At 33.8% G+C, this 25,121-nt stretch overlaps 1 protein-coding gene across 2 annotated transcripts in view; it reads right to left on the bottom strand.

Annotated features, from left to right (window-relative positions):
- The window catches only part of SMC1B (structural maintenance of chromosomes 1B), a 71,755-nt gene that overhangs the window by 31,230 nt on the left and 15,404 nt on the right, over nt 1–25,121 (bottom strand). For both annotated transcript variants that reach the window (XM_032492423.1, XM_006176656.3), the window contains exons 5-12: nt 24,264–24,502; nt 22,718–22,976; nt 21,605–21,745; nt 14,487–14,569; nt 13,687–13,894; nt 12,152–12,337; nt 10,322–10,501; nt 3,229–3,375 (exon numbers count right to left, since the gene is read on the bottom strand). In XM_032492423.1, coding sequence (XP_032348314.1) covers nt 3,229–3,375; nt 10,322–10,501; nt 12,152–12,337; nt 13,687–13,894; nt 14,487–14,569; nt 21,605–21,745; nt 22,718–22,976; nt 24,264–24,502 — 1,443 coding nt within the window. The remainder of the gene's footprint in view (nt 1–3,228; nt 3,376–10,321; nt 10,502–12,151; nt 12,338–13,686; nt 13,895–14,486; nt 14,570–21,604; nt 21,746–22,717; nt 22,977–24,263; nt 24,503–25,121) is intronic.

Below are 25,121 nucleotides of genomic sequence, written 5' to 3' on the forward strand. Positions count from 1 at the left end.
TAAGTTTTGCTGAGTTAGTTTAGCACTATTCACTTATTATTATTAGGTCTGATCTAATCCATGTGTTGCTCAGAGTACCTTCTCTAGTATTTTTGTCACGTGGAGTATGTGGATGACATTCTCTCTGAATTTGCTTATCTGCAGATCCCTAAGAGGTGAATGATGTAATACAGTACTTTCCCTCAGTTGTCTGCAGCCCTTATTCCAGTCTTACCTAGTTCTGTAGTTGATACAAGGTTGATAAGGGGTATTTTTTAAAGGAGGGGAATCCTAGAAGTTCAGGAATCACACCTAGATCTGTGTTACTGTGTGACTTTTCTCATTAAGCCTACAAGGGAACTGTGTGTGTCCTTTCAATTGGCAAATTAAGGATCCTCAGGTTAGACATTTTCTTCTGTTTTGTTTAATTATTTCCTCTCTTCTGTGTTTCTTTTCCTCCTTCTGAAACTTTTATTATTCTCACACCAACTCTCCTGAGTCTGTCTACCAAGTCTCTATTATTTTCATGATATCTTTATCTTTGTAATTTTCCCCCCTCACTGAGATGCAATTCCATTTGATCTTCCAGGTTATCAGTTTGGGTCTCAATATGGCAACCCTATCCTTCAATCTATCTATTGCATTCTATAGTTTAGAAATGTTTTTTCATGCCAGAAAGTCTTGTGTGTGTGTGTTGGGGGGTGATATGGGAAGGGCCAACACTATACTGCATCTCCTTAATGCTCCTTTACTGTTTTTGTTCAAGGGCTGACTGGCTCCCAGAACAACTCAAACGCATTTATGTATTTCTTTGCCTCCTGAGGATCAGGTCTGGGTATTAACGTACCCTAAATGGCAGCTGCCCTACAAATATGCTCTACACCCAGAGGCCAGCAATTAACAACAGAAGACTGTCAGTGCCCAAATCTGAGGTACAGGGAAAGATATCTCTCTGGTCTCCCTGGCCTCTCCCAAACTCAGGAACAGGGAGGCCACAACCTACTAACGTTTAGCTTCATGGGATTCAAGAAGACTAAGCAAATTCACATGGGACATATATTTAACCTCTCCCTAGGGTTCCCCTATGTCCTGATTCTTCCCCCAGTACTCTTCAAAGATCACAACAGAAGTTCTGCATCAGCTTTTCCTGGTGGCCTCCCCCAGAATCCAAGGCATCATTCACACCCAGCTCTCCACTAGGTTCAGGTGAGACACACAGGTAGGAGATTTGTATAAATAGGATACTAATTCATTTCAAGTTGTTACCTTCCTACAACTTTCTCTGTGCCTAGGGCTAAATTTGTAAAACCTTTAAAAGCTGAATATTTATACACCTTAGATCAAAACATAATATGCAGTCTTATGCTTACAGAAAAAGATTAAAATTAGTTGAGTAACCTTGCCAGAATATCTCCTTGAATCAAAAACTGGTCATTTGTATACAAAAAAGAAGAAAGCTAAATAGGAAAAATAAATAAATAATCTAAAAGCATTCTACTGATTTAGTATCTGTTAAAGTTGACATTTCAAGAAAGTGTGGGGGATTACAATAGTCAACAAATAATACTTTGGAAGGAAGCATTATTGAATTTCTTTTGTCATTTTAAGGAAGAATAAAGTCTTTCTGAACATGGCATTAAAATCCAGAAGTTATAAAAGATTAATACATTTGGCTATATAAAGAAAAGTTTAAAAACACATACTGTCAAAATGAAGTCAAATGTCAAATAGATACTGAGCAGTAAAAAGGAATGAACTTTTGATGCACACAACAACATGAATTCCAAAAGCATCAAGCTAAATGAAGAAAGCGTAACACTAAAGACTACTTGCTGTATGATTCCACTTATGTGAAATTCTAAATGAGAAAAAGCTATAATGATAGAAAGTCAATTGGGCTGCAAGGGTCCAGAAGGTCCAGGGGAGTGGACTGACTACAAAGGGGCACAAAGGAATTTGGGGGGGTTATGGAAATGTTCTATATCACGATTTTGGTGGTGGTTACATGACTACATACATTTACCAAACTTATTGAATTATACATTTAAAATTGTTGACTATTACTGTATACAAATTATACTTCAATATAGCCAACAAAAAGTCCAGTAGAGAATATACTTACAACATATATGACTAAGCACTTATTTACTTATGTACAAATAATTCTTGAAGTAGTTAATAAAATAACAACCTAAAATCTAAAAGAAAAATGTGCACAGGAAATAAATAAGAAGTTCACAGAAGAAAAAGTTACAAAGAACCAATGAAGACATGAGTAAATGCTCAACCTCAGTAATAATTTAAGAAATGCATATTCAAACAATTGGATTACTTTTTTTAAACCAGACTGGCAAAGATTAAAATATTTGCTAATATTTAGTGCTGCAATCTAGAGACATACACATTCTACTACAGATTTCCTTTTGATGGGAATTTAGCAATATCAACATTTTAAATACACATATGCTTAGATCTAGAAATTCCACGCATAAATCATCATAGAGGTACATGTAAAGATATGGTAACAACAAACATTTCTATAGTGCTTACATTTTTGGCAGGCATTGTTTTAAGTATTTTATCTGGAATATCTGATTTAATCTTTAAAATAGCTCTAAAAGGAAATTCCTTTATTATCCCCATTTTACAGATGGGAAACTAAGGTACAAAGGGGTTGGGTAACTTGCCCAAGTTCATACTGCTGGCAAAGTCAGGATTCAAATGCAGGCAGTGTGGCTATAAGATTTACACTCTTAGCCACTGTGTCATTCTCCCTGTCTAAAGAATGTGCAACGCTGCATTGTTTATAACGGCAAAAAACAGAATGTCCATCATTAGAAACTGGTTAAATAAACAAAAGCTATATAATGAAATACTGGGCAGGGTTCATTAAAAATAAAGTGGTTTCTTATATGTTAACATGAAAACAAGTCCATGTTATGATATTAAATGACAAGGCTTATTGGAAACACTATCCACAGCAAAAGTCTAATGAAACTAATCAGAAAAGTAATACATAGGTATTTGTATGTAGAGAGAAAATTTCTGAAGGCTATGCATCAAACTGTTTAGCAAGTACCACTGAGATGTAAGCATGGGTAAGGGAAAGATTTTCATTTACTTTATTCCATTCTGAATAATTTGAATTTTTTTGAAACTATAGGCATGGTACTTTTATTATCCAAGAAATTAGCTTAAGAACACAATTAATCTATTTAGTATTCTACAATTTTTACAACATGGATTTACCTTTAATTCTTGGATTAGCTGGGTTCTTCTGTCTCTTAAATTCTTTAACTCTTTCTCATCCCAGCATCTAGCCTTGTATTTTAAGTCACTTGACCCTCCAGAGATCACCCCAGATTTTAAAAATAATGTTCCATCAAGAGCTACTGTCTGTAAAATTAAAAAATATTTTACCTTGGAAAAATGCACATAAGGAAGATAAAACCAGAATATAATATGGCAATTTTTACAGCTGAGAATTTATAGGTGAGAAAAACCACTTACTGAACTCTACTAATAAAATAATTAGCTTATGAGGGATACTAGCCAACCAACAAATTCAAATGCAAAATCCTGTTTTGCTAAGGCCCAAAGCAATTCCAGGCAACAAATTAGCAGCAATTAAAAAGGTTCAAAATAAAACTGTGTATTAGTTTCAAACATATTCAATATTGAGAAGCAAAACCCAATAATATCTGTATTTAATATCACACAGTTTGCATCACGTAATACTGTATTTTGAAGAATCTGACATCACATGTCAATGATATATTATGAAAACAACCTTAGTAACTTTAGGATACCAAAACTATTATGTTCTAAAATGAATATGAAACTGGGACCAATAAAAAAATTTAAATGGAATCAAAAATATAAAACAGCTTGAAGTTTATAGTCCTGTGAGTAACCATATATGCTTTATGGAATAAATGAAAATACTTCATGTTTTACAAATGTCTGTAATTAAGTGGTCAAAACAGAGGAGACTGACTGAGGAGGACTATGACCATGTAACGAGCTAATAAAAAGAAAGCCAACAAACAGGAGTCTCATTCATCTCTACTTTCAGACAAACATTCCCTGTGTTTGAGACATTCTATACTGGGGACTGGAGTGACCAAAGGCGCAGAAATATGGTACTGATCCTTAGGGAGTCATGCTAATAGTGAAAAGCAACATATTAACATACCATTACAGCGTAAGGTGATGAGACAACAGAAACACACTCAGAATAATCTGGAAGCATAAAGCTGGGGTGTTCCAACCCAGCCCAGGAGGTCCACAAAAGACTTCCTGAGGAGATGACAGCTTTCAGTGTTCTTATTAGAGGTACTAGTTAGAATTAGATTAATTATATTTAACAGAAAATGTATCTCTCTCTTGTGATTAGAGTCTGTATGGAGGTCGCATAGTAAACAAAAAACCAGACCCCTCCGACCGCACCACTCTGCCATCCCAGCACTGGGATTACTCCTCACGGGAGACAGGCCTTGTACTTTCTGGAAGGCCTTGGGGGCTCCCCTCCCTCTCAACTGAGGGCTTAGCAATGAGTCTTCTCATCAGGTCTGAACTTTGGAAGAACCCTAGATATCTACCGGATACCTGCAGCAATGGCAGGAAAACTGAACTCCTGCAGGCAAGCCCTGGTCTGGAAGGCAGTTTCCCTCACTGGGAGGCCGACTGTTACGAGCTCAGTTTACTCCTCCGACCTCCCCATAAAAACGTAAAGCGGCATGGAGGAAGCTTCCCAGTCCTGGAGTGCTTTTAGCTCATGCTGTCTCTGCCTGGCCAAATCACACCTCTGGAAGGAAAGCTGCGGAACCAAGCAGGCTCCACTGCTTCTCTGCTTTTAAGCTGTTCTCAATAAAGCTTACTTTACATCTACACTGTGTCACTAGTGATGTGTGTGTCACTGTCTCTTATACAATCTTCAAAGTCATTCTGTAGTCCAAGATAACTCCTAGAGCTCTAGCTATTGTGTATTACAAGAAAGAAGGAAGGAAGGGAGGGAGCAAGGCTGGTAGACGGGGCAGATTGTGGAGCTCTTTGTATGTCATCACAGGAAGAATGAGAATCAAATGCAACTGAGGACTGATGGGGCCTGTGGTGGGGGGAGGCGGGGGGTTAGCTCTGAATGGTTGGAGCAAACAGGAGAGAGAAGTGGGTAGATGTGAACTTTAAATAGACCACTTTGGCAACCCATCTGGAAAATGGGTTGGTCTAAGCGAAGCCAGAGGTGATGGTATGAAATAAGCCAATAACGCCTAGGGTAAAGAAAAGGAAAAATATTTGAGAAATACTTAGGAAGTATAATCAGGAAAGCTTGGGAACTAGAAAGGTTACAAGGAAATCCTTGAGGAAAACTAGAATTTCATTTGGCTAGAACAGTGGTACCAAGAATTGAGTTACGGAATACAGAACATAGATCAAGATTTAGAAAGAAGAAAATGAATTTAGTTTTAGATATGCTGATATTACAGTGCCTGTGGGCTAAAAAGTTTTCTTATTTATTTACAATGTCTATCTTAGCTATTTCTTAAAAGAAATTAGATTCTTTTATAATTATAATAGATTATTATAATGAATGTAAATATAAAATAAGAGCTACAAAAAATAGAGATAACAAATTATAGAAGGTGAACAAAGAACAAAGTATAAGTAATTTAGACTATTATGAGAAATCACTGAATTCAATCAGATAAATAGGAAAAAGAAAAATTATTCAATATATGATGTTTTGACAAGTAATTAACCATTTAGGAGGAAAAAGCTAATACCTGCATCTAATGACAAACATCAAAATAAATTCTAGATTAAAATTAAAACACAGAAGTGATACTGTATTTTAAAAAGTGAAGAAAAGTTAATATATATTTGATCTCATAGTAAAGACTCAAATATACATATACGAATAGTTACAAAGGCTAAGAGTGATATAGTTGATTATCAAACATATGGCATATACACCATAATACTCACTAGATCTTTCTAGGGTATGGTTGCTAGATTTAGCAAACAGAAATATAGGTTGTCCAATTAAATTTGAATTTCACATAAAAAACAAGTAACTTTGTAATATATGTACAAATGTTTTATCTGACAACTATTCTAGGGGGCAAGACAGGGATGGTTTTTATTTTCCTTTTTGAGTTCTATTTTCAAATCTGAACATTTACTAACTTGTATTTCTGATGTGTAAAAGACAAACATAACACAAAAGAAAAAAGTCCATGGGGTTGGCTTGGAGAGAAGTGTATCAAGAACTCTGAGGTAAGAATCTGTCATAATATATATGGAATTCTAATGCCAGCTCTCTCTTCCCAGCCATGATACTCTGGCAAGTCAACCCCTCGTCTTTCAGTAGGGCTACAATAATCTTTCGAGATTCTTTTTACTCTGCTGCCTGGCTGACTGCTTCTGCTGTCACTGCCACCATTTACCACTGCACATACTTGCCTGACACTGCATATAGGCTATCTGATTCTATGTTTGCAACACTGTGAGGTAAGTATTTCTACTTTACAGACTGGGACTTAGATATTAAGAAACTTGCCTAAGGCCATACATAGGGACTAAAGTCCAAGTTGGTCAAACATCTATGTCCATGTTCTTAACCATGTTATACACCTCCTTCAATTCTAAAAACACAGTGGGCAACAATTTATAGAATTATAGGAGTTTTTTTGGTGATAGTTTCTAGGTTTATTAAAATAATTTATTTCTTCTAAAACTAAATTTAGTCTCAAATAACCTAGTTTCACTTGATTTACAAATTCCTATTCTGGAAGGACTATAATTTCTACTTCCAGCCTGCAAATTCCTTAACTTACAGCTTACATTAGTTGCTCAGTGCAGTAATCCTATGCCTACTCTGGGGTTACATTCCTGAAAAAACACCTTGGCTGGCACAGTTGGGATCTCATATAAAATCAGGGGCTGGAGGAATTTTTAAGTAGCAAAGAAGTTCCAGAGTTATAGAAAACTCTGGGTTAGAAAAATAAGGAATTCTCTGGTATTAAAATTTTGTTCTGTGGGATAATTCATCATTCCACTGAATCAACTCCAACTGTTTCAAAAATACTGTTTCAGGTTATAAGCTGCTAAGGTGGATATTCCTATAATTCTGTGTTATGCAGATTATGCATATTTTTAAAGTTTCATTGGTATGAAAAGTAATATACTTTATACTTATAATTTTATTTCTGAATGGGTAAGATAGTCACATAGTTCAAAATTCAAAATATACAAGAGAGTAGAGTAAGAAATTTCCCTGGCATCCCTGGCTCCAGCACCGTTTTCCTCTCCAAAAGTAATCAGTGCTATCAATCTTTTATGTATTCTCTCAGAAATATTTTTGCATAAACAAATACACACATACATTTCTTTTCCCCATTTCTTACACAAATGGAAACATACTACACATTAGACTATGTATTAACTTTTTTAAAAAACTGAATCTCAGAGAATGTCTCATACCTGTATGAGATTCATTCTTATTTAAGGTTGCATAGTGTTCCATTGTATGAATGCACTATAATTTTATTCAACTAGTCTTGTGCAGATTGTTTCCAATTGTTCCTGCTACAAACAATGATTCAATGAATAAATCTTATTTGTATATCATTTCATATGCATGTGAGTTTACGTGTATGTGAGGTTCCTAAGAAGTACAACTGCTAGAACTGTCCTTCACAGAGCTGGTACAAATTCTCACCCCCACAGCAGTGATGGAGGGGCCTCTTTACCAATAAAATGTTAGCGAACTTTTTGATGTTGATCAATCTGATAGAGGAAAATAGTATTTCAGTGTAGTTTTAATGGGAATTTCTCATGCTTTAAGTGAGGGTGAATTTTCATTTTTAAGAGTAATTGTATTTCCTTTTATCAAAGTAAGTTTGTTCATGTACTTTGTCCATTTTCAACTTTATTTTTGTTCTTTTCCTTAGTGGTTTGTAGGAAATTTTGGGTTTTTATTGAGTCACAAATATTTTCCCTGCTTTGACATATCTTTTGATTTTTCTTATGGTGGTTTCTGCCATGCAGAAATTTTTATGTTTATATGAATTTATCCATCTTTTGTAGTTTTGGGGTTTTTTTTTTTTTTTTTGGTCATATTGGAAATGCCTTACTGTCTCTGACATTAAGAAAAATTTTTCCATGGTTTCTCTTATTATCTTTATAGTTTCATTTTTTTACATTTACATTTCTAAACCATGTAGAATCTATTCTGATATGAAGTACGAAGTTTAGATTCAACTAACTATATTTTATTCCAGATGGTACCCATTTTTTGAACTTACTATACCCTACTACATTTTTATTTTCTCTTGTTTAATGTGTGTAATCTTTGTAAAAATGATCTTTTCACAAATTACCAGCTAGTTAATGACATTTTTCTGGGTCTGCTTTTTGCTACTTCATATTAAACAGGTAAAACATAAATAGATCTTGCTTTATATGTTTTAGAGTAATAGCCATCCAGCCTATGGGACAAGGAAGCAGATAATTGTTTCTTTCCTCAAGAAAAATGGATGAAATAATTACATGTATTGAAAGAGACTCTAGATTTTACAATTTTGTTACATAAATTTTAAAAATATTTTAAAGTTGAGTTATCATAAAAATCTTGACGACCGAACTACTGACAACAAAACTGCTGTGATTTATATTATGTAGTTTATATATACTGTATGTAGCTTACAAACTAACCAAAGCATCATTTTGTGATGCAATTTTCAGTGTTTGAATAAAGAAAATCCTAAAACATATGAAATCAACGGAAAAATATCAAGTCCATGGAAAACCAAGAGCACAAATTGAAAACATCAGATGATTTCTGTGAAAATTTGACATCTATTCAAATGTTTTATGCATCCTAAAACAGAGAATTTTTTAAAGTGGAATAATAGTAACGGGAAGAAGATAAAAGTCCCTGGAATATACTTAAGATAAAAATACGACAAATAAAGCTGATTAAAATTCTGAAATAACAATAAGAACAAAATATAGCGTGAAGGGGTAAGGCATATTACTATGAACAAGATACAAACCATAAATATATGTTGAACAAAGGAAGGGTTAAGTACAGTCTTATCATCATGTGACTTCTTTAAATTGACCACACAAATTTTAAAAAATCAACTTTACAAAATCAATTTTACAAATATACAAAAATCAATTTTAGTATGTTAATTAGGCAGCAAAATAAGGAAGACACCTTAGTAACTCACTTATTTCACCTGCTTAAATTCAGTATGTAAAAATCAATGACTGATTACTAAGACAGTGATGGTATTATCATTAAGATTATCACTGATAGAAGTACTAAAATGCATGAGAAGTTAATTATATTAGACAAGTCAATACACTTAATACTGGAATATTTAATACTGGAAATTCCTCTCTTTCATAAGAATAACCTGTTTTGTGTTAGTTTGCAATTCTGGACATTCCAGATCAAATGTGTAAATTGACTAGTAAATTTAAAAATGACTATTCCTCTTAAAGACCTATTTGCCAAGTACTATTTTGCATGTTATTACTTATTTTAATCCTATAACTTCTATAACTCTAAAAAATAGGTACTATTATTTCCCCAATTTTAGATCGGAAAACTAAAATTAGAAATTTTAAAACTTGCCTAATGTCACACAATTAATTACTAAGTCGCATCACTGGTCTTACTACATAGTTTACGCCTTTAGGCACTGTGTTATACTCATCACAAATACAGTTGTTTAAAAAAACTATGTCAGATAACTTGAGAAATTTGACAGTGCTTAACTAAATACAAACTCTATTTTAACTGAGAGTAAAACAATATTTTAAAAACCAAAATTATTCCTTTGAGAGATTAGCATTTAGTAACTCCATTTCACTTACTGCTATTTCTATAACTTCAAATGTGTTAAAAGGACAGTATCTCCACTAAGCTATGGCAGAATTAACCGAGAATGTAAAATAAGCACCTAAAATCTTCCCTGCTATTCAGAAACACATGTACTACATATGTAAATACAAAGAAAAGCTGAGATTCAGCAAGGACATTTTTTGTATACAGAACAGAAGAAAAGAACAGCTTTAGGCTATTACTACAATAAATCTAACTTCCAAAATATGATTTATGATTTTGGGAAGTGTTATAGAAATTAATTCTTTAAAAATTCACCTGAACGTTGTAAAAACTACTGAAGCCATAAGCATTCTTATGTTTTACGTTAGTTTTCCTTATATAAGAGAACATATAAAAGCACATATAAATATTTGTGCGTGCGTAATATGTTAGTCTTATAAATACTATTTTAAATTATCCAAAAGTGAAATCTAAGCCTCTTACTTTCCGTCTTTCGGGTCCACCGAATGCAATATGCCTTGCTTCTTCCACAGTCTCACAGACAAGGCCATTTCCACACACAAACTGAATAACTTTCTTCAGCTGAGGAAACTGAGTCTTTATGACATCAATCACCATTTTACAGCCTTTAATCTCCCTTAATCTTTCATTGATTGGCTTGATCTAAAAGGTTTAAAAATACTTAGTGTATTAAAATAAAAACCAAATACTCACTATATTCTTTTTCAAAAAACATACATAAGCGTGACAACAAATGATTAATAGTATGCACTCACATACAATAAACATTTGACAAGATCAATATCCTGCAACTGGCTTGCATAATATTTTTTTAAAAACACAGTTCATAAAAAGCCAGAAGATATAATTTCCAGATTCAACTCTGTCACTAAGTAGCTGGGACAAAGCAATGCATGAGAAGCACTTCATGCACTCAAAATCATAAAATCTAGTGGGAGATAATACCCATTTATATACTTCCAAAGGAGTAGCACAACTATATGGGACTCAAAAAATCATTTTAGGTTTAAATGATCAGGAAAGCTTTCAGATCTTCTTTGACATGACTTTTAAGTTGGGCCTATAAAGAGATCAAAACACATCTATGTATAACTAAAAAAAAACAGATCAAAACACATCTATGTATAACTAAAAAAAAACAGTAAAACAAAGCAAAACTCCTGTGTGTGTATGTATACATATGTGTGTGTGTGTGTATATACATATATTTATATAAACTTATATGTATGGAAGCAATCTTAAACAGTAACAATAAAGGAATTGGGCATTGAGAAGAGATAGGGGTATTTCCTTTACACCTGATACACTTCTGTATTATATTTTTTAAAAATGAGTGTGCCTTGAAAAAATCTTAAGCACGAAATAAGTAAAACAGGATTTTAACAGGTAGGTGAATTAGGTTAAATAGTTTTTGTATGGAGAAAGTATAAGCAGAAGTGTGAAAGCATCAAAGGCAAGTCCGGACCATTAGCACCCAGCTAGCATTTGCTGAGCCCCTCCTATGTGCCAGGCACTCCACATGTAATGATTCCTGGCAATAATCCAGCAAGGTAAGGACTAACTCCACCACTTCACAGATGAAAAAATTGAAGCTCAGAAAAATTAAGAACAAATCAGTGAGAACTAATTAAAAGGCAGGCTGAAATTCAAATTCAGGTCAGTTCAACTCTAGGGCATGCGATCTTAACCACTATACACACTGCCTGCAGTTCAAGGACTTGAAAGCTGAGCCAAGTAGAACATTTTCTTTAATAGGCAGTGAAAAAAATCACTGAAGGATCAGTTGTGATAATGACAGAGTTCCTGCCTCAGAAATTTAAACTCTATATATTCTAAGGCCTTTCAAAACATACCTCAAGACCCCAAATTTAGCTTGCTCCACCAAGAGCTGACATGTATTTACTGGACCACATATTTACAGTCGAGACCCTGGGTTGACATTTCACCGACAGAAAATATGCCTTAGCCATGTCCTATACTTTGCTACAGAACAAAATAAAATGCTGCCTAGTAGGCAGACTGGCACACTGTTGGAGCAATGTCCTCAAAATCATCAAGGTGAATTATGGCAAAACTAGATTAGGAAGAGATGATATGAATCAAGAAAGATAGTACCTGCTAGATGGTACTCTTTGCCTGCCAATACGTTAACACCAGCCATCTGAATGCCTGACTAACTGGCATGCAAGCTATGATTTTTTTTAATCACTACCACAATCTCAGGTAACAAAGACATGCTTTAAAAGACAAGATTTTATCACTACTAAACGTTAAGGATTATAAATTTCTTACATCAAGGTAATCTAGAGCAAGGAACGTCTCAGGTTCAGCTCTTTCCTCCTTCAGAAATCGAATACAATCTTTTGCTACCTTTTCAGAAGTTACAACAATGGCGACCATGTACCGGCCAAAAAGTTTAGTAACAGCTAGCTGGTATTTCTTGTGAATAGGATGACACAGGTCAAGTAGTCTTCCAAACTTAGCAAGTTTCAAAAAAGGAGAGAAAAACAAATACATTAGTGATGAATATATAATTCATTGTTTTCTAATGTAACAAAGCAGCATAGATCAAAGACTAATTCTATAAAAATTATAAATATCATAATTTAACAGAGTCTCATCCAAATGGACATAAATTTCATTATGAAATATCCATTTAGGTGTATCATACTTCACTTAATAAAAGATTAATAAGGAAGGACTAGTCATACCAGGGTACTAAGATATTTTCCAAAGCTACAGCAATTAAACAGAATTCATCCATTCCCTTCTTTATTGAATAATACTATATGAGGCACCTACTACATGCAGGTACTGAACTAGACACTGGTTAAACAAAAAGAAACAAATACATATGAGTTTGCTTCTTGCTAGATTAAGAGATACTATGTAAGCATTCTCAGGAATTAATTGATTTATCAGTTTGCCTTCTTCAGAATGAAGAACAAGCAATGCTATACTTTGATCTTTTTTTTTTAAAAATCCTCGACTGTTGCCATCTCTGAGGTTTATAGCATGTTGTAGTAAGGTGCACATAGCCTTACCCCGCCGACATTATCTAGAAGGCAAGACAAACATTTAGGAGTCAGAAAGTCAAGAAGGATGCTGTAAAATTACAAATGAAGATGAGTGGCCAGAGAGGTAGGAGGAAAACCAGCAGAATGTGGTATTAGGCCAACCGACAGGTGTTTCAAACAGTGGAAGTGGTTAACTGTGTCAAATGTTGAAAACAGGCCATCATAAAACAAGGACCACACAGTGTATATTGGTGCTGGTCATAAGAGAGTGAGATGCCAGACCCAATACTAAAGGACATAATTCTGTGAAGGTAACAGTCCAACCATCAGGTTAAAAACTGCTATATTTGGACTAATGAAATACACTAGTAATACTGGATGGACAGTCGTATTTAGGGAATAAAAATTTATTGTTTCAGTAAAAATTCATACTTTTCAAAAGTATGTCATTAATGTCTACTGAAAATATATTTCTAAAAAAGCTGAAATAATGAAGAAAGTGAGGTTTGAGGCCAGAAGTCCACAGGGCACCAGACTACTTCATGGCACCCTTTGTGTCCTTTGGGACTACTGGCCATAACTTGGACTTTCTGTGTAATATGTTCATGTCAACGTTTCTCTCCAATAATTATCTGTCTATAGACATGACATTTTACCCCAGTTATTTATTATTGTATTTTAAATATAAATAATAAAACACAAAACTTACAGATTTCTGAAATACTACTGCTTCCTAATAATGGTAAATTTTCATTTCCAAATAAGAAAGTTTAGCCTTTTAATTTCAATTAACTAGTCATTTCTAATTACCACAGAATCTGGGTAAAGTCTTTTAAGGTGTTCCAGAATCTCTGCTCTCTTTTGTTGACGTCTTCCCTCATGGGTATCAATTCCAGCATTTTGCAATTCACTTCTGATAAGATTCAACTCTTCATTAACTTCAGACATTCTTGATTTTGTTTTTTCAATTTCATCCACTAGGGCTTCCTCTTGCTCTTTTTTCTCTTTCAAGCAATTCCTACATAATAATAATACATTATATAGCAAAAAGGAAAAACCAAAATTTAGGAATTACAAGATACAATATACTCTGGTCCGGCATTGCAGAGGAACAGAATAGTTCTGCATCAATTTGAAATGATGAAAAATACTATAAAATAAGCCTAGCACTAAACGTGGGCAAAAGAGATTCTAATCATTCTTTATTGATTCAAAAGATACATATTTCTGGATACTGAAAAATAAAGGATAGATCACTATAACCAGAGCAATCATTAAGAGCTTAATAATAAGCAAAAGCCAATTAAAAAGAAATTCTTCGTGGTAGAAATACTTAGGTCATGCTAGCTTTCATGACGTAACTTTTATCATAAAATATCAATACCAAAACAGAATTTTAAGTTTCACCACTGTTAAACATTTATATTTTCAAAAGTTAAACATTAGTGGTTAAGTATAATTCTTAATTATCTATAAAGAAATTAAAAAAAACAATGGAGGAGTGAGAATATTATGATACAGCAGAAGCATTCATCTGATGAATAAATATACCACAAATATACCAGACCCCTGAGATATAGGAAAACTAAAAGGAATTTTAATATACCTACATGCATGTTTTTGTATACTCCTCCAACTTCTCTATTCGTTTTTTATGATCCTCTATTTGTTCTTTTATTTGTTTTAGATTTTCCTAAAATAGGAAATGAAACCTGAAATCAATTACAACTCTAAACAAATAAAATTATTTTTCACTATATTCCTAGAGCTTACTATAATAGTAAAGCTGTAAATTTGAAATATATCATACATAACCATGTGAAAATTCTCATAAGAGCAAGTTTTTTTTTTTATCACTTGTGATTTCTTTTTTTTTTTTTAGGTTTTTTTTTGGGGGGGGGGATGGAATTAGGTTTCATTTATTTTAATGGAGGTACTGGCAATTGAACCCAAGACCTCATGTATGCTACTACGCATGCTCTCTACCACTTAAACTATACCCTCTCCCACCATAAGAGCAAATTTTAATTTTGAAAAGGCACTATGGCATAGAGCGTTGAGGTTCCAAGAATCAGTGTTCAAATCCTGGCTCCACCATTTACTAGATAGCTGATCTCCAGCAAATTTACTTTGTTAACTTCAAATTCCAAGGGGATCATTTTCAAATATCTATATATAGTTCTTATTTACCTCTCAAACTAACTCATTCAATAAATATTTATTCACTGGCTGCCATCTGCTAAGAACTAAAGATATAATAATGAACAGGACAGAGTCCCCGCTCTCAAGGACTAAGGCCAATGTAGGCTTATGGGAGAGGACTTGAAAAAAGTCTTGCCCCTTTCACTTTATCACTAAATCCAAGGACTGTGCTGGTTTCCAGTTCGTTTATCCTTAACCTTCCCCCTGTCTAATTCATCCTATGTGTTACAGCAAGATTAATTTGTCTTACTAAGTGATCTAAAACCAGAAGTGTGGAAGAGTAAAAAATATAATTCTTTTTCAGTATACAACACCAGGAAGGAGAAGAAATAGCACAGTTTTCAGGTGGAAAAGGACAAACATATATCATGAAGATAATGTTCTCATTTTACTCATTTATCACACATATTCACTGAACAAATATCTACTATGCTAGGTGCCATAGTTATAAAAATGATCAAGATGTAATTCCTTTCCTTCAGGAACTCACACATTTTGAAATCAGAGCTTCCATATTGAAATTCTGTTATCTCACTTAAGAATTCCATTCAAAGAGGCAAAAACAAGATTAGCTAACGTCAAAGACCACATTGACCTGCCTCCAGTCTTTACTCTGGCCACTCCCAGGGCTTATGTCAGGTCATGTGGGCTCCCTCGTACTCATGACTTCACATGCCAGGTGGGTCTCTTAGGGTCCACCACCTGTTATGCCAAGGGCTTGGAAGAAGATTCAGACATGGCTTTAGTTGAAGAATTGGCGTTACTGGAGAAAATGTAAAAGGCCAGGGACATCATTACACATGGCAATGGTCAGGGCCTGGATGTCCTATTGGGCACAAAATGGGGGATAATCAGACTGCCTTGGTACCAGGCATTCTGGATTCGAGATGCCAGCTGATCATGCTAGTCGTCCAGAAAAACCAACTCCTGTCCCAGCACCTGGCAATCTTGGGATCTGTGGAAAGTAATAGCCCCTGCCACATAGAAACCACCATTCCTGTGGGAAACTGAGTATGGGTACGTATTTTTTCACCTCTTTCCACACTGAAAAGTTATTTCTTCTTCTATCAGTGTTTCTGTATTTAAAAGACAACAGAGATTCAATCACTCAATGATATGTAATAAGTACACGGGAATTAAAATGGACCATACCACCCGTGGCAATCTACAGATTCACTGCAATCCCTATTAATATACCAAAGGCATTTTTCACAGAACTAGAATAATTATAAAATTTGAATGGAAACACAAAAGACCCTAAATAGTGAAAACAATCTTGAGAAAGAATAGAACTGAGCAGTACCATGGTTCTTGAGTTCAAACTATACTACAACGCTACAGTAATCAAAACAGTGCAGTACTGGCATAAAAACACTCATAGATCAATGGAACAGGATACAGAGCCAAGAAATAAACCCACACTTATGTGGGTAATTAATCTGTGACAAAGGAGGCAAGAATATACAAGGGGAAAAGACAGCCTCTTCAACAAGTGGTGTTGGGAAAACTGGACAGCTACATGCAGAAGAATCAAACTGGACTACTCTCTCATCAAGCACAAAAATAAATTCAAAATGGATTAAAGACTAAAATACAAGACCTAAAACTGTAAAACTTCTAGAAGAAAACATAGGCATAGGCAGTACACTCTGACCCTGGTCTTCGTAATTTTTGGATATGTCTCTTCAGACAAGGAAGACAAAAGCAAAAATAAACAAATGCGACTAGATCAAACTAAAAAGCTTTTGCACAGAGAAGGAAACTATCAACAAAATGAAAAGGCCGCTTACTGAATGGGAGATATTTGCAAATAATATATCCAATAAGGGGTTACCATCCAAAATATACAAAGAACTCACTACAGCTCTGTATCAAAAAAAATTTTTTAAATGTGCAGGGGATCTGAATAGACATTTCTCCAAGGAAGACATACAGATAGCCAACAGGCACACAAAAAGTTGCTCAGCATCACTAATTGTCAGGGAAATGCAAATCAAAACCATAATGAGCTATCACCTCACATCTGCCAGAATGGCTATCACCAACAAGACAACAAGTAAGTGCTGCCAACGATGTGGAGAAATCCTCATGTACTGTTGGTAGGAATGTGAACTAGTGCAGCCACTGTGGAGAACAGGATGGAGATTCCTCATACAATTAAAAATAGAACTAACATATGATCCAGCAATAAGACTGCTGGGTATTTATGCAAAGAAAACAAAAACACTAATTTGAAAAGATAAGTGTACCCCTACATTCATAGCAGCATTATTTACAATAGCCATTGTGTATGTATATGTACACACACACACACACACACACACACACACACAAAATGGAATATTACTCAGCCATAAAAGGATGGAATCTTGCCATTTGCAACAATATAGATGGATGTAAAGGGTATTATGCTAAGTGAATGGGGCAGACAGAGAAAGATGAATACTGTATGATTTCACTTATTATATATGGAATCTAACAGAAACAAAACAAATGAACAACCATAAAAAACATAAACAGAGCTAGAGATACACAGAACAAACAGGTGTTTGTCAGAGGGGAGGCAGATAAGGGGAGGAAGAAATAGGAGAGATTAAGAGGTACAAACTTCCAGTTGCAAAATAAATGAGTCACAGGTATGAAATGTACAGTGTGGGGAATATAGCTAACAACTATGTAATACGTTTGTAAGGTGACACAGCATAACTAGACTTACTGTGGCCATCAGTTTGAAACGTATGGAAATACCAAATAACTACATTGTGTAACAGGAACTAACACAGTGTTATAGATTAATTATACTTCAAAACCAAACAAACTCATAGAAAAAGAGACCAGATTTATGGTTGCTAGAGAGGCAGGAGGGTGGGAGGGAGAACTGGATGAATGCAGTCAAAAGGTACAAACTTCTAAAGAAATACTAGGGATATAATGCACAACATGATAAATATAATTAACACTGCTGTATGTTACACAGAAAGTTAAAAGAGGAAATCCTAAGAGTTCTATCATAAAAATTTTTTCAAAATTTCTTTAATTTTGTACTTACATGAGAGAATAGATGTTCAAACTATTGTGATAATCACTTCATGATGTAAGTCAAATAAGTATGTAGTATACCTTAAACTTAAACAGTGCTATATGTCAATTATATCTCAATAAAACTGGAAGGGAAAATTTTTTTTTACATTCATAAATGTTTAGTCAGACTCATCAAGAAAAAAAACAAAGAGGACCAAATAAATAAAACCAGAAACAAAAGAAGAGAAGTAATAATAGTAATACAAAGGATCATTAAGAAATTACTATGAACAATTACACGCCTATAAAATGGGCAGCCTAGAAGAAATGTATAAATTCCTAGAAATGTACAATCTCCTAAGACTGAATCAAGAAGAAACAGAAAATATGAATAGCTCAATTACCATTAATGAAATCAAATTAGTAATTTAAAAAAACCCAACAAACAAAAGTCCAAGACCAGATGGCCTCACAGGTGAATTCCACCACATATTCAAAGAAGGGTTAACCCCTATCCTTCTCAAACTATTTCAAAAAACTGAAGAGGAAGTAATGCTGCTGAACTAATTCTACAAGGCCAACATCATCCTAATACCAAAACCAGACAAAGACACCATACAAAAAAGAAAATTACAGGCCAATTTCACTGATGAACATAGATGTACTTCAATTCCCACCACCTAGTATAGGGAATAAGCTATATTACTTTCTATTTCCAGATCATTACAGTTATAGAACTATGAACTATAAAATGTTAAATAATTTAAACATGTAAGTTTGATATCAAGTACCAGACAGTCTATAATTTCTTAAGTAGAAATATATTCAAATGCAGAAGAGTACATAATGTTAGATATTATCAACCTTGCATGTAACTAACCTGGCATTTAAAACCATAATTTATCAAGCAATTAAGATGGAGTCTACTGCGATATTGTGCTATATTACGGTGTACTCACCAAAAATCATGCAATATTTCTCAGTGTCAATGTTGTCGAAAATAATCACACAGAAAAACAGGGGGAAATGGATGAATTAAAGAGAACCTAGTTTAATTCTCACACTAAATTTTAAAAAACTTAGGATTGAGCATTTAAGGGAGAAAACAAAGTACAAATAAGACTTTCCAGAGATGTGTAAAGATAAATGTTGTCAATTTTTCATCACCTCCAAAGGAAATGGTTTTCTCAATTAACAAATGTTTCCACAGATTAGAAAGGGTAAATTTACTGAAAACATATCTTTTAATATACAGAACAGTCTACTTTCTGGTATGATAGAGGAATGCACTATTCTGATTTATCTAAAATCTCAGGTAACAGAAAATTAGCAGTCAAATAATTAGAATGGAAACAATACCCTAAATTGAGCTGAAAAGAATTCAATATTGATGGTTCCCAAATCTTTCAGTGGTTCAGAATTACGATATGAATATCAATTCTTACTGAACTAAGGCTATTTGGAACAGCATTTAATAGTCTGATTGATATAAAAGGTACTAAAGCCTTTCTTCTTTGTATACATTTCATAGCCAAATGCATTTTTCTTTCAATTCAGAATATGTGCTACATATTTAGTATATGTTTGAGACCTTTTTTAAAAACTCTAATTTTTACTACACTGAAGTAAATAAACCATGGGGTATCAAAAGAAAGGACCTTAATCTCAGAGAGGTTGTGGAGCACAGCCAACCACCTGCCTCTTTCCCCAATGGAAGGGAATGAAGGCCTCTGGGAACAGACCCCATGGATTGATGCCCAATGACCTACAAGGTTATTCTTAAAGATTAACTGACCCATCACAGTGACGTTACACAACCCTCTAGGCATCAAAGATGTCTGGAACAAATTTGAAGATTTGAGGCCAATAAACTCCAGCCAAATTTAATTATATATAAATCAGGAACATCAATAGTTCACCCTAGATATGTATAGACACATATGCTCATATATTACATACATGGGATAGTTCTGAAGGATGCATAAGAAAGTGTTAACAGCTATGGGTGTGGACTCTCTAAGTGGGAGTGTGGAGTGGCTAGAAGTCTTCTCTTCATATTCCTTTGCAAATTTACCATATGCATATATTACTTTTTCAATAAAACCTAACTAAAAATTAAATACATAAAGTTATGAGAAATGTAGACATCAAGGCAGAAAATTTAGAAAAGAAAAAACCAGGATGAGAACAAAATAATAGTATCTTCCTCACAGTGGTTTGAGGATTAAATACATTGGGTTTATGGCAGTGATGTAAACATGGCATATACATGGTATGTACAAACAAACACTACATTATAATTATATTGTTGTTATCCCTGGAAGATGTCAGACCCATTTCTAGAGACGTACTTCCTAGCCCTCAGTTTCTTCATTTGTACCCTACAGCAAAAACCTAACTCTATGGTATTATTGTGAGATGTAAATGAGCTAATAAATGAAAAGTGTCTGGCAAAGTAATCAATAAACTTTTTCTCCCCTAAATTCCAAATATATATATAATTTAGAACATTTCTCCCCCCAAAAAAGCCTAGAACCTTTCCCCATTGTGATTCTTGTTAGAAATTGTGGTCACATTTTTAGGATGGCCCACAAACTACATAATATATGGTAAACTATTGTTATCGTTGAATTGTCACAATATTTTTACAGCCCAATTCTCAGTCTTTAGAAAAGATCACGAGACTTAAGAGGGAAAGGTGCTTAGTGTATTACCACATTCACTGTCATCTTATTCAACCTGCCATCACTATGAGGTAGACATACCTATCCTCGTTGCATAAATAAAGAAATCAAAGCTCAGAGAAGTGAAATGATTTAATTATAGCAACACAAATCAGTGACAGAATAAGACTGGCTGGAAGCCAGGTCTGCCTTACTCTAAGGCAGAACACTATAAAGTTGGTCTTTTTCTGTTATTTATTTATTTACTTATTTTAATTGAAGTATTGTCAGTTATGGTGCATTAATTTCTGGTATACAGCACAGTGATTCAGTTATATGCATATATATACACATATATTCCTTTTCATATTCATTTCATTACAGGCTATGTAATGCCTTGGGCGGTTATAGATAAGCAAGGAAAGGTCACTTCTGATGTAGACTACTAAGCTCCTCTTCGGCTATGCCCCTAATGTTTCCAAATGACTTTCCATTCACCTGTATCATGATACTTTACTTGTTTTTTCCCTTTGTCTGTCCTCCCACTAACCTCACTGGACTAAATTACATGTAAGAACAGACAATATCACCTGCCCACGCATATCACTATATAGATGTGACGAAGATGTTTACTGACAACAAAAATGAAGGCACTGTCTATTTACACCTTAGACCATGAAAGAGCACAAAATGATACTAAGCAGCACAACAGGTAATCCAGAAATCTTAATTAATTCCTTATGTCTGATATAAACCCATTTATATACTGAAAAGTCAATACAAAAAGGGAATAAAATTTCATGGAAAATAATTCTAAATCATTATTGCACAAACCAAGGTACCTGAACTTCTCCATGCCTCCTCTTTTCAAATGCCAGTCTTTCTTCATCGGCCTTCTGTTCCCACCGTAGTTTTTCCAGTTGTTGGGTCTTTAAAGCCACTTTCTTTCTTACTTGTTCCTTAAGTTCTTTATAACGATCCAGCTGTATAAAAGGCATTTAAACATTGCTACCTCACTTAAAGAAGCATGAGAGGAAATTCTTTATATCATATCCTTTACTAGCAGATAACTAAACTTCTCAAAAGTACATTTTACATAAATTAGATCATAATTGGCCATCTTCTCCAGCTAAGGAACTGTGAACATAAAATAAACATTGTCTTATTTAAAATTGCTTAGATAGATCAATAAGGTATTCAAAACCAACTCTATAAGGTCTCTGTAAGAAATTCTTAAAAGAGAAAGCAGATTAAAACTCATTAATAATCCAGAAGCAAGAGGAGTTCAGAGAAAATTACATCTTCTTTCTATTTATATAGTCACAATTATTTTAGTATATATTTTATGATATAAGATTATCATAAAATTAATGGAAGAGATAAATGATAGAAATTTCGTTGAGAGTATAATTAAAAATTCTCAAATACAAATTTTTGGATTATCTACTATCGATTTATTATAATTAAAGCTTATAAACTAAATTGGATATTAATTCATTACTTAACATTTTAAATCATCTTAAGTAAATCGATTTCCTTGTCAATTAAGTGATCATGTCTCTTCAAAGCCATATATTATCTGACTTTTAAGTTTTTACAACATTCGTAAGAAAAAAAAGACTACCTTACATGTGAATATAATTTAATTACCTAAAACATAAGAATATAATTTAATTACCTAACTTTTATTACAGAATGATACCATGTATCTTATTGACGTAGTTTCTTTAATTAGCTCAAAAATGTTATGTCATCTAAACTTATGAAGGAAAAAAACCTAGAATAAAGATTACATTTAGATTCTAGATACATAGCCTGAATCTAAATCCCCATAACTTAAATTCTGAGGACAACACTTAAAATATCAGAAAGAGATGTTATCCTTTAAATTTTTTCTAATGAAAAGGAGAAGCTGAAACGTAGAAACATGGTTTCCCACACGTTGACTTTTTCACCTGACTGGCTTCTAGTTCAATATCTCGCCCTTTATGTACGGCTTCTTCCTCAATCTGCTTTTCAAAACTTCTCCATGCAACATCTAAATCAATCAGCTCTGTCTCTAAGGCTTTTATATCATCTTCCTGTTTAGAACATTGTTTTTCACTGTCCTTTATTGATTTCTTAGCCACATCTAATTTCTTGAGGTGGTGAGAAGTGTTTTCCTTAGCTTTAATGTATTGAGGCCTCTTCTGATTTAAAAGTGCTTCAAGAGATCTAAAAAGAAAAATAAAGTTTGCTTTAAAGGAAATTAAATTGTATAATATATAAAGGAAGAAGTTCTTTTGATTAAATTATACATTTGAAAAGAAATGCTAAAAATTGACTTTCAGAGCTAAGCGAATCAGTGATTGCCAGACGTTGGAGGGAGAACTGAATAGGTAACACACAGAGAAATTTTTTAATGGTGATAAACTACTCTGTATGATACTGTAGTGGTGGACATATGACATCATGCATTTGTCAAAACTTCTATGGTTTTACAGCACCAAAAGTGAACTGTAATGTATGCAAATTTTTAAAAACCACTTAGGAAGCCAAGGGATCCTAGATGGAATACAGAATGTGACAAAAGAATTAACTGTATTAAAAAGTTATGAAACAACCTTACTGAAGAAGGTGGAGGGGAAAGGTGCTAACCGAAGTCACTTTGGAAATGAGTAGAGTTTGTAAAACTAAAAGCAAAAGGAACTGTACATAAGCATTGTACTCTAGTAGATAAAGCTGCTTCCCACAAGGATATGGGTTAACAATTCTGATACCACCACAAGTAATTACTGGAATTGAACAGTTAAGCAAACAGATGGGAGAGAGTGGAACCCAGGTTTCCTACTGTTGGAATGGGCAGTTACAGATAAGCAAGAAAAGGTCAACATCAACAGCAATATCACTTGATATTATGATATATTAGATGGTAAGTCATATAACATATATGATATGTTTACATCTCTGATACAATGTGATGATAATGGCATTTTACCTCTATTATCTTCTTCCCCAAAACCCATCAACTCTTATCTAATTATGAGAAAACTATCAGACAAATCCTAACTGAGACACATTCTACAAAAAACCTGACCAATGCTTCTTAAAACTGTCAAGGTCACCAAAAATAAAGACAGTTTGAGAAACAAGCACAACTAAAAGGAGCCTAAGGAGACATGATGACTAAACGTAATATAGCATGCTGGATCAGAAAAACAACATTAGGTAAAACCTAAAAATATATGAATAAAGTATGAACTTTAGTTAATAATGTATCAATATTGGTTCATTGATTCCGACAAATATATCGTACTACTAATGTAAGATGTTATAAGTGAGAGAAATTGAGTGTGAGTAGTGTGGGAACTCTCTGTACTACCCTTAAAATTTTTCTGCATATCTAGAAGTATTCCAAGGCAAAAAGTTTATTCAAAAAATCAAAATGTTACTTATATTTTTATTTTCTCTATCAATCTACATAAAATCCAACTGTTAAAAACTTTTTAAAAAAAACCTCACTTTAATTCTTTTTCTGTTTGTTGTAGTTGTCTGCTCAGCATTCCATGTTCCTTTTTCTTGGCTTTAACTATGTTTTCATGACGAGAAAGAGACTCTTTCGTGACACTCAAATCCTTATTCACACGCTCTAACTCAGTGTTTAGAAAATGAATTTTTTTCTCATTATGATACAGTTGGAAAAGCTGTAGTTGTATCTTGTTTATTTTCAGTTCTTCAAGGAGACTCTGGTAACGTTCTGCCTATAAAATAGTATAATTCAACAACAGTTAAAAAGGAGTATATTTTAAGTTGACCTTGCATAAACTCAGCTTTAGTACCAACAAATGACCTCTAATGAATTTTTATTTATGCCATTAACAAATGGTATTCTTGTCAAGAGTAGAATTATTTGGAGAAGGCTTCTGTATACACTTCTACAATAAACTAGTAAACCAGTAAACAATTTTATATTCATGCACTCAGTTGTATGGTGGCAAGAACCATGAAGTGGCACCTGCTAACTGAGTCCTTACCTCATTTTTGTTTTGACCTCAGAGTCTGGCAAGCATTCCCGACATCAGCTTCCTCACTTGTAAGTTGAAGGAAGTTATATGACTTTTAAGGCCCCTAGCAACATTAAATTCAGTAATTCCAGGTAAAATTCCTTTTATAGGATATAATTTTTTCTACTAATAGGACTGTTAAAGTTCTAAATATGTAAATTGGAAGAATTTCCTTACCATTTGTACTATTAATAAAGAAAGAAAGAAATGTGATGCTTTGAGAGGAAAGCTCCTAATCAATGAAATATTCCAAGTAACAGAAAACAGCCATTTGCCACGGTGTAGTAAAAAATGAGGAAGTTGGACTATTCTAATT

This window comes from Camelus ferus, chromosome 12 (assembly GCF_009834535.1).
Source record: "Camelus ferus isolate YT-003-E chromosome 12, BCGSAC_Cfer_1.0, whole genome shotgun sequence".
Lineage (NCBI taxonomy): Eukaryota > Metazoa > Chordata > Mammalia > Artiodactyla > Camelidae > Camelus > Camelus ferus.